We start from the raw sequence: 11,015 nt of genomic DNA, 5'->3' as shown, positions 1-11,015 counted from the left end.
AAAAAGTGTGGTTTATCTTTAGCTTCATTTAAAAGCCATTCATTTGAGATCCTTCATTCAAATTTACCTCTAATTTGCTTACCAACGCCTGGTAATAGGGTAAAACACGCTACTGAACTACGCAAAAATATCCATTTTTTTTTCATAGGGAATTTTTGGTCGAAAATTGGGGGAGAAGCGGCTTTGGAAGTTGGCAGCACTGTTCCCTTGCAAACATGGCTGTCAACCTGGCGAAGCACGTAGATGAGCTGCTCAGTGCGTGGAAAGAAGTGGTAGATGATAACGTTGGGACTAACTGGTAATTTGCCGTCTTGAAATCCGCACTTTCAGAAGAAGGAAAAAAAAAAAAATGAGAACACCCTAGGGCGCAGTTGCTTGTCTTCCGCTGGAGTGGCCTGCGGGGATCGAGCCATGAAATGCAGCACTGTTCCTGTCATTGCTTTAAAAGTTATTGATCGCACTCCAGAATGTTTCACTGTTGAGCTGAGCTTGCATGGATAGGGGGCTTAATTATTAATTGTTTGCTGGTATCAGAGTTTGCCGCCTAATTCTCACGTGTGTCGTCTGTGCATCGCGATGCTGACAGTTACCGTGTCAATCATGCAACTTGCTGTTTTTCAGGGCCTTGTTCGGATACGATAAACAGACCTACGACCTCTGCGTTGTAGGAAAGGGAGGTAAGGTGATTTGGTGATGTGCTTTTGAGCAGTTGTAACTCAACATGGTGTGTTGCTCGCAGTTGGCGGCCTGGAGGAGCTGGCCGAGGAGCTTAACTGCGGGAAGGTCATGTATGCGTTCTGCAAAGTTCAAGATCCCGGCACAAGTCTCTCCAAATTCGTCCTCATCAACTGGGTATGAGATCGGCCGTTTTCTGACTCTGCGTGGAGTTGCGACAGGCCAAAATGTTTGTTTTCGCTATTGATATCGTGGCGAACAAGGGTGGCAGACGATTTGTCTAGAGCCAAAAGTCGTTGAGCACTTGCATTTTTAATCTGAAAGGGATTCAGCCGTGCGTTTCCAAAGAGGGCGGTGCGCCGCACTCGCTTTGAAATACGCATCAACAAATGGCGCCAGATGCATGGATACTAATAGTAGTTTTCGCGCCAGATTACACTAGTTGCTCTAATTGCGAGCGCAAACATGCCTGCAAACCCGGCTGCAAATACTGGCCAAACCAAATAAGCTTGATGCGTCAGCACCCTGCCTGTTCTTCTTTCAAAAAAAGAGTTGGCATTTCTGAATGTGTGAAGGTAAACAGTTATTAAGGTTGCCGGGTCAATATCTTATCCGACTTGCTTGTGTTGTGTGGTTTTATCTTGTTTATTCTTGACATGCTCCTGAATAAAGTATAATTCAGCGCTTGTCCTGTCTTCCTGTCGCTGCTCCTTAATTATGGCAGACCTAGTCTTCCGCTTTATTATTTGCTCGCCAATTTCGAAAATATATTGCAGGAAAAAATAATTTTCTCTCCACATCTTTTGAACATGACCATGGCGTTGCAGGAAGACTAGTTTCAGGGGCACTGAAACTCATGCCTCCTTTTTGGTAGTGAGGGTTAAACTTCTAGATGATAGTGAATGCAGTGTGGATGAGGTTTATTACTCGGAGCCTGGCTCTTCAGACATAGGTTGAGCCCTGGCTTAGAAATCTGAAAGTGTGCAAGGAAATGTGCATTAATATGTTTAAAGTGACTGGAAAAAAAACCGAGAGAAAATTTTATTTCTTCGAAAAGATGGTCAACACGTGGCTGTGTTGTTTCGATAGAAGAGCACAGGAAATTGGCTGCAACTCCATCCAAAATAACTCCCAAGGGTTTCATTTCATTTCATTTATTTTACCCTCAGGGCTTTCGCATTACAGAGGGGGTCGGGCAGGGAGAAAAAGGAAAAAAAAACAATACATGGATCAAAAAGAGCGCTATATATATGAACAATATTGAAAGATGCTAAAATGTTGTAAGTGGCACCATTTTGATTGCCAAATATCCCCAAATGACAGCATAGCAAAAAATTCATGCAAATGTTACGTGTTCAGAGCACAATGAAAAACAGTGAATGCCGTTGGGAGTGCGGCGCGTGCCACTTTGCAGTTCACAAAGCTGAGTACTTCAAGATTTTTCACAAATACGAAAAATTTTAGTGTGATTATTTTGAGAGCCAAATAAAATAAAAATTTCTTTTATGCAACCTTAGTGCGAGTTATTGCTAATTCTTTCCAGTAACCCAGGTCGAGGTGTGCTGTTGTGGAAGATCCGTGGAAGCAAATGGGTGAATGAATTCATACAGAATACATGCAGGCACATGAGGCTTTTGAGAATTGTGTGTCTGTGAAAGGCCTTTCACTGCCGTTTTGTCTCTTAATATTGCTGGTTTTAGCGCAGTGGTAATCCTGCCTTGAACTGTGTTGCCTCTCAAACTTTTACAGCAAGGTGAAGGAGTACCATTAGTGAAGAAAGGTTGCTGTGCTAACCACCTCATGGATATTAGCAACTTTTTTCGGGTGCGTATCGTTTTGTACACATCTCTTGATAACAAGCAGGTTATTTCAGTGGCGACCATAACAAGAACATTGTTGTGTTTCCCGTGCAGTGTTTTCTTGCGGTGTGTATGCTTGCATGCTTTGCTGATGAGCGAGGCCTGGCATGTACTCGTTTTCTGAAAATTATCCTCTAGTGTTCCAGAGCAGTGCTGCAGGCACTAATGCACTCAGTAGCTCTCTATCGCGCTTCTTTAACCTTTAAACGGACACTTTTTTTTTAAAATGGTACTAAAATGGTTGTTAAGTACCCATGCTACCATCTGTCGGCAAACCAAAAAATTGCTTTGGACGAGCCTTCAAAAGTGTTCTTAGTTAAAACTTATGATAAAATTGCATTTATCAAGCTATATTTTGATGTGTTAGGTTGCACTTTGAAAATATTTTTCTGGGAGTCACAGATTTATATCAAGGACAATCTGAAAACAGCCATTTTGCATGTAGTGTCAAAAACTTTTCTATCTCAAAGTTTTTGAGCTATGTTTTTAAACTTTTAGTGGGTAGTTTATAAGTAGATCTGAAACATTTTGTACATTCTGGAATGTTTTTTCTCCAAGAGATATCTTGTAAATACATTTTTTTCTTAATTTTCAACTTTGTGTTTACCATTTATTTTAGCAGTATTCACACCCCAAGTATTTGTGGAATAAATGTTTTCTGCAAGCACGTTCTACTGCCATCATCTTGAAATGCGTTTTATTGCACTTCTTGTATTTTCCAGAAGAAACCTGTCAAAAAACCCATATGGAAGAGTTTAGGGTAATGGAGAGTGCATAGTTGGGGAGAGGCCTTTGTCCTCCAGTGGTTCCTAGTTGAACTGAACTTTTTGTTTTACTAATGTGTTGTCGTGGATGTTTAGTTATGCTACAAGTGTAAATGTCTGAAAATTTTGTTTATGTCAGTCAAGAAGCTTTTTTTGTGGTGATTGCTGCTTTGTAGAGGGTGCTATGTGCCTTTGTCAAGCTGCCATTCTTTAAGGCCGGGATACATGAGACGTTTTTTTCGACGACATTCGCGCGGCAGAAAACGTCGCGGCAGCGCGACGCCCGGCTGGAGATGCATGGAGCGTTGAAGCGGCGGCGCGCCGCCACGTATCCCTCGACGCGAAAGCAAATGTGATCAACAAGTGGCAAACACCAACTGTGCAAGGAGGTCTGTGAGAACAGCAATGCTGACCATTCTGTTAAAATTAGGAAAGTTTCACTTCGACACCATTGTACAAATTTTAGCACGCGCGCTTAGTATCTATAAAGATTTGCGTGCTCGAATGCATGCTGTCGCGTACCTTTGGACGCCCGCTCAGCCGCGGACACCAGCAGCTGCGGTTTTCTTCGACACATTCGCTTCAGGGAGGGAGCGCAGGCATTCCGATCCAAGATTTGGCCGTGTTCTCCAAAAAAAGCGACGTTTGAAGTCTGATGAAGCGTTTATTTTCACGCAATAACATTTCCGTGCCAAAAACACGGCGTAGCTCGACGACCATGGCGGCCATGTTGGCGGCGGCAGGCAGAGGACCGGAAGAGCAGGCTTTCTGCGCTGCTATTGGCTCGCTTCAGCCGCCGCTTCCGGTCTCTCCGGACGCCGCGCGTCATAATCTAGCCGGTCTTGATGGGCGGCGGCGGGCGTGTTTCTCGACGCCGGGCGTCAAATCTGCGCCGTCGGGCTAAAATCGACGACTTGCCGCGGTAAAAACGCTCCATGTATTCCGGCCTTTAGGCAGCTTCAGCTGCTACCTTCATCTTCTTGATGGGAATGATAATTATTACATACACTCACGGTGTCCTACATAATGTGAGCTAATATCAACTTTCATTTTCATACTAATGAAAGTCAAACATTATTAAAAAGTTTTACTTTGTGCGTAATATTTACCACAGAGGAGTGTAGGATTGCAGCAGTAATTAGTTGAAACCTCTTGTATTCTCCAATGGCTTAAGTGTCGGCTAATTATTTGCGATAAATAGTAAAAAATACTCCTGTATGCAAGATGCTTCAATGTCATCTCTCCGTTGGTTTATGCTATATGCGAACATGTACATGTTATCTCTGTGTGCACGTGCACAGAGTGTAAATTCCAAGCTGTGGAAAGCTTAGTGAGCGTGCTGAACAAATGCTGACACAAAGTGATCGGCAGGCATGCTTATTGTAGTTTCAGCTGCATGGTAGGATGTTCTGTCTGCCCTTGCCCTTTAACACCATGCACTTTTAAAAGTCTTACTAGCCCCATTAGACGAAATTCTGTCGGCGACTATGCAGTAAATCAATTGAGATTACGTAAAGCAGACGGGAGATAGGCGTTCCATCACTCGTCACCCCAGCACAAGAATTTTTGAGCTAGCATCAATAACAACGAAATTATAGACGAATAAAAATTGCGCTCCTCCTCTCCGCCCTGATATGTTTTGCCGTGCTAGTAGCGTGTCCCACCAGGCATCGGGTCCAGGAGCACCGCCGCAGTGCCGAAGGAGGAAGGAACGTGGGCCGGAGACGGGGAGTAGGGGAAGTGAAGGAAAAACTGTATTCACATATTTACATTATTTACATAGAGCGGGACTGAGAATGGCTCTCAGTGGAAGGGGAACGTCTTCGTCAACCGTAGTCGACTGGAGCTAGCAGGCTTCTCTCGGCCACACTCACGGCCGAGTTCAAATATCGTTCGGTTTCCCCAGATCCCTGGCTGGGGAATAATGGTCGACGAGCACTGTCCAATCGGATGGACCGAAGGGGAGGTTCGTGTTACCACCCACGGCTCGGCAGGTGCGGGTTTGTTCCCCTCTCTCGCAGCTGGGTCGATGGGAAGGGGGGGGGAGATGCTGACTCATCCAGGAATCTCCCGAAGTCTTCCAGCAGGTGAATGAACTTGCTTCCCCGCCGATTGCCCAGAACGCGAGTCGGGGCCACAGAATTCTTCAATTATACGCCAGCGTGACCGGCGCCGGCACGTCGCCTCCTCTGTGGTCGCTATAGTGGTCATCTCCGCTGTGGTCGCTCGGACAATACCTCCGGCATTCCTGCTACACTAATCCGCTCAAGGAATTTCGCTGGGGTTACTGCTGACAATGGCCCTTGAAATTCCTGCTACACTAATCCGCTGAGGCTCGGAGGGGCATTCCAAGCATCCCACTTCCCACCGCCGTCGCGGGGTTGTCGGCCTCGATGAATGTTCACGGTAGCTGCTTGATCGGGCCCACGTGGTCCGAAGTACAGTCACAACAGCACGTCCGCCGCCCGAAGAGGTCTCGTAGTGGTTGTAGCCAACGCTGCTGCGCGCAGAGACCTGGAGTTGTGTCCGTTCGGCTTTTGGTCACAGCTGGGCCCAAAGGTTCTTCTTGCTTCGTTGACAACTGTAACGGTCTCAACCAGCAAGGTACACAGCCCAACAAGCAGAAAGCGCCAAACCGACTTTAAGAACTGCCAAGCTGTTTTCGGTCGACAAAGTCTGTTTAGAGAAAATGAGCTGTCGCGTGAAATTTACGTCCTCCTCCGAAAGTTTCCAAGTTTGACCAAACCAGAATACACAGAGCTTGTTTAGCCAAAAGGGAGGAAAATTTCCTAAAATTTTGGGGCGGTGCCGTAGCACGGTTTATGTCACAGAAAGCCACCGCCCGTGAGAGCACAAAGGGAAGGTGGAGCTGCTGAACACACATACAAAACAGACAAAAATGATTCCCGCTAAAGCAAAAAAACAAAATACAAATTTGCATAGCGGATTAACGTCCGGGGAGTCAGGAAAGGGCATTACACGGGAAAGCTTCGGCTGAGGCCATCAGCGTTTCCATTACCTCGCACTTTACTGCAACGCATGTAAACTGAGTCCGGCAATGCCAATCTCCAAATTTCGCTCTCATTTCGCATAGGAGAGTGTAATGAACAAAAGACAAAAAACAAGCATTAAACTCAATATGAGATTATGCGTCATATCCGCCCCTTGCGCGGCCGTGGTCCGACAGCTGCTTTAGCAGATGAGACATTACATAATGCTAGGAATTTCTGCTTGCATTTCTGTACAGGAGAGTTAAATGAACAAAAAGAAACAAGCAATAAACTGAATAGGATTATTCCTCGAAACCGTCCAGAAACAACGTTACGATTAGAGGAATAATGGCTGCGTTTGGGCGAGTTGGTTAGACATGTTAAACCTGGAAAGCGCATAAAAACAACGGACAACAGAAAGAGACAGACGTGTGTCTGTCTCTTTCTGTTGTCCGTTGTTTTTATGCGCTTTCCAGGTTTAACAAGATTAGAGGAATTTACTGGTTCCTATTCTTCAGCCGCCCCCTGCGCGGCCGCGGTCGGATTGCTGCTCTAGCAGGTGCAACAGGACACAAGGCTAGGAATTTCAGCTTGGGACCCTTAACTGTTCCTCGTCCAAGTCTCGCGGTTCTGAAGTTTGGCTGACGCTCAGAAAGCAGAATGCGAGAAGGGAACGAACGAGTGCGAATGCCGTGCCAGCGTATCCGTCTCTCTCGGATTGGGTTCGCGCGTGGCGTTCTCTTGGCTTGTGTTCCCACGGGGCGGGTGCGAACTCTTGAGCACCGAGGTGCCAAATTGGGGCGGCTACGCGGTTCGGATTTCAGTCGAGCAGTCAACAAGAGCCGCACTTTCCCCTTAATTAACTCTTCCCGTTTGGCCACCTCTTTACGCTGCCGCTCTGTGGAAACCCTCGCTGTTGGTTTGCGTGGCGCGTCACTAGCCATCGCGGAACCGTCACAGGTTAAGTCGTTGGCGTCCGCCTCATTATCAGTTTGTGATCCAGCCTGCTCTGGCTCACCACTGTGAGAGTTTATAAGGGTTACAGGGTCACGTTTGCCCTCTTCACCCGCGTGCTCTGCTGGCGCTGCGAATTCTGGAGCCTTCGAACTGGTGAGGACCTGCGCAGCGTTATCTCCAAGACTAAGGCCCTTTTCTTTGGGCAGCCTATCCAAGCGATTTGGGAAAATCGAGGGATGCTGCATAGGCAGGTTTTGGGAGACGGCTGCCTCGGTCAGACGCAGCTCGAGCGGGCTCTCGATCGCGACGCGGGCAGTAAGTCGGTCATGTTGGATACCTTTCCTATCCTTATACTGGCGGTACAGCAGGCCAGAACGGAGCTGGAAAGGTATGTTCTTCCGTGACACACCTATGTCACTTTGATGACTCAAGTTGCGTAGAGATTGGTCTTTCTCTTGCTCAGCGGTGAACGTTTCTCTGTCCACACGAAGGAATTCAAGAAAGCCATCTGAGTGGGGCAACACTAGATTGGTATTCAATTCCTCACCTAGCCCCAGCTCATCACTCGTGCCTGATTCGGAAGACTCACTATAGACTGCACTACTATCGGTATTCTTTACCCCTGTGCTAGAAGTGAGTAAGTCCTTGGCTGGCTCGTCATTAGGTAGCGCGGAGCCGTCACAGGTTAAGTCGCCGGCGTTCGCCTCATCGACAGTTTGCAATAAAGCCTGCTCTAGCTCATCACCGTGAGAATTTACAGGCTTCGGGCTTACAGGTTGAGGTTTGCACTCTTCAACCACGTGCTCTGCTGGCGCCGCGAATTCACGAGCCTTCGAAATGGTGAGGACCTGCGCAGCGTTATCTCCAAAACAAAGGCCTTTTTCTTGGGGCAGCATATCCAAGCGATTCGAGAAAATCGAGGGATGCTGCTTAGGCAGGTTTTGGGAGATGGCTGCCTCGGTCAGACGCACCTCGAGCGGGCTCTCGATCGCGACGCGGCCAGTTGGCAAAGAGACGCTGGTTTCATTGGACCATAACTCATTTTCGAGTGTTTGGTCGCGAGCGGCTGTCGTTCCCTCATCGTTGAACTGAGCGTTGTTTCGAGGCAGCGCTGAGGCGCATTCCTGGCTTACAATAGAACTTGCAGTTGCCGCTTTCAGCGCGCGACTGCTCTCTGGAGGACTACATTTTTGCGCGGCGCCTACGCCTTTCTGGGTTGCAAGGGTAATCTGCGCGGCATCGCGCTTTTCAGCTAACGCCGCGCTCTGGCTTGGAGCTCCACATTCGTTGTCAGGTTTGCCCTCTTCAACTACGTGCTTTGCTGGCATTGCGAATTCACGAGCCTTCAAAATGGTAAGGACCTGCGCAGCGTTATCTCCAAAACTAAGGCCCTTTTCTTTGGGCAGCATATCCGAGCGATTAGAGAAAATCGAGGGATGCTGCTTAGGCAGGTTTTGGGAGATCTCTGCCTCGGTCAGACGCACCCCGAGTGGGCTCTCATTTGCGACGCGGGCAATGGGCAAAGACACGCAGTTTTCATTCACGATTTTAATTTCACTTCGCGCCGAAACCTCCTGATTTAATGTCGAATTCCTCTCGGCGCGCTTCGCCAGTAAATTTTGCAACTCTAAACGCATTAGAGCGAGTTGCCTTTCATCGGCTTCTTTGAGACGAAGGCGTTCTTTTTCTATCCTGTCAGCCTCCTCCTTAGCGGCTTCCTTGCGGCAAAGGCGTTCTTTTTCAACCCTGTCAGCCTCCTCCTTAGCTGCTTCCTTGCGGTAAAGGCGTTCTTTTTCTATCCTGTCAGCCTCCTCCTTGCGTTCTTTTTCAACCCTGTCAGCCTCCTCCTTAGCTGCTTCCTTGCGGTAAAGGCGTTCTTTTTCTATCCTGTCAGCCTCCTCCTTAGCGGCTTCCTTGCGGTAAAGGCGTTCTTTTTCAACCCTGTTGGCCTCCTCCTTGCGTTCTTTTTCAACCCTGTCGGCCTCCTCCTTAGCGTTCCTGATTCCCTCCTGAATGACTTCCCAGGTCTCCCAAATTTTGTCACCCTCCTCCTTAGCACCACATTCCTTAATAGCCTCAATCAGCTGCGGCTTTCTGTGACTTTTCCTGGCCTCAATACCCAGCTTTTCACACAGCAACATCAACTCTGGCTTCTTTAGCTTGCTCAAATCCATGGCAATTCTCGAACGAGGACTTTCAAAAAATAAGCTGCTACGTGAAATGCTTAAGCGAGCACGTGCAGAAAAACAATCTACAGGTAGTGATAAATTTCCAGAGTTATCAAGCCTGGCAGATTCTTAAAGAAAGTCAAGCGCTCACCACTGCTGAAGCCAGGACCAAGCGTGGAAGATCCCGCCGCTGCCAACCAGTTGATATGTTTTGCCGTGCTAGTAGCGTGTCCCACCAGGCATCGGGTCCAGGAGCACCGCCGCAGTGCCGAAGGAGGAAGGAACGTGGGCCGGAGACGGGGAGTAGGGGAAGTGAAGGAAAAACTGTATTCACATATTTACATTATTTACATAGAGCGGGACTGAGAATGCCTCTCAGTGGAAGGGGAACGTCTTCGTCAACCGTAGTCGACTGGAGCTAGCAGGCTTCTCTCGGCCACACTCACGGCCGAGTTCAAATATCGTTCGGTTTCCCCAGATCCCTGGCTGGGGAATAATGGTCGACGAGCACTGTCCAATCGGATGGACCGAAGGGGAGGTTCGTGTTACCACCCACGGCTCGGCAGGTGCGGGTTTGTTCCCCTCTCTCGCAGCTGGGTCGATGGGAAGGGGGAGATGCTGACTCATCCAGGAATCTCCCGAAGTCTTCCAGCAGGTGAATGAACTTGCTTCCCCGCCGATTGCCCAGAACGCGAGTCGGGGCCACAGAATTCTTCAATTATCCGCCAGCGTGACCGGCGCCGGCACGTCGCCTCCTCTGTGGTCGCTCGGACAATACCTCCGGCGCGTCCCCGGCTTTCGCCGCTATAGTGGTCATCTCCGCTGTGGTCGCTCGGACAATACCTCCGGCATTCCTGCTACACTAATCCGCTCAAGGAATTTCGCTGGGGTTACTGCTGACAATGGCCCTTGAAATTCCTGCTACACTAATCCGCTGAGGCTCGGAGGGGCATTCCAAGCATCCCACTTCCCACCGCCGTCGCGGGGTTGTCGGCCTCGATGAATGTTCACGGTAGCTGCTTGATCGGGCCCACGTGGTCCGAAGTACAGTCACAACAGCCCTCAACTCGTATGCGTGGGGTACCAGAAAAAAAAATAAAGAAAACAGTCCTGGGACTGGGCCCCGCCCATGAATACGTCATTCGCTGACTTTCGGTTTGCGACTTCCGGTCGTTGCACCCCAGCAGCAGCGTCTCTCCGGTCTCTCTCCAACTTCCTGGATTGCGGTGCGCGTCAGATTTCTTTGTCTGACACTGTGACAATGCCCTGGCTCGCGCTTGCCCGAGGGAGTCGTGTGGCGGCACGAGCAGACGATTGTCACGGCCTCCGGAAGTGTGCCCGTGACGACGTGGCTGCTGTGGCTGCAGCGAATGACAGCGCGTGGTGGCCTGCCGATGTCTATTTTCACGATTTTAGTTTCAGAATCGGTCACTACGAAGACACCAATCGGCCTGCGAATTTTAAAAACACAGTTTTTAAAAATTCATAATAAATTGCTGGCTCAGGTCCGAAGACTCATACTTGGTGTGAATGCTTCTTTGCATGATTTCTAAGCACTGAAAACGTTTACAAGCATCTTTTAATTCGCTGCATAGTCCCTTT

The 11,015-nt window shown here is 48.5% G+C and overlaps 1 protein-coding gene across 10 annotated transcripts in view; it reads left to right on the top strand.

Moving 5' to 3' along the window:
* Positions 1-47: 47 nt before the first annotated feature.
* Abp1 (Actin binding protein 1) overlaps positions 48-11,015 on the top strand; it is a 73,605-nt gene continuing 62,637 nt past the window's right edge. For 2 of the 10 annotated variants that reach the window (XM_089578223.1, XM_089578221.1), the window contains exons 1-4: positions 68-298; positions 622-677; positions 740-852; positions 2,425-2,499. In XM_089578223.1, coding sequence (XP_089434349.1) covers positions 216-298; positions 622-677; positions 740-852; positions 2,425-2,499 — 327 coding nt within the window. In that variant the 5' untranslated portion in view covers positions 68-215. Of the gene's footprint in view, positions 299-621; positions 678-739; positions 853-2,424; positions 2,500-11,015 lie in introns of all 10 variants that reach the window. The other 8 variants (XM_089578224.1, XM_089578220.1, XR_016290006.1 and 5 more) reach the window with 8 other exon arrangements.

The sequence above is a fragment of the Amblyomma mixtum genome, chromosome 3 (assembly GCF_055824585.1).
Source record: "Amblyomma mixtum isolate Tamu chromosome 3, ASM5582458v1, whole genome shotgun sequence".
Lineage (NCBI taxonomy): Eukaryota > Metazoa > Arthropoda > Arachnida > Ixodida > Ixodidae > Amblyomma > Amblyomma mixtum.
Note: the sequence above shows the minus strand (reverse complement) of the source record. Positions and strands in the feature narration are given on the sequence as shown.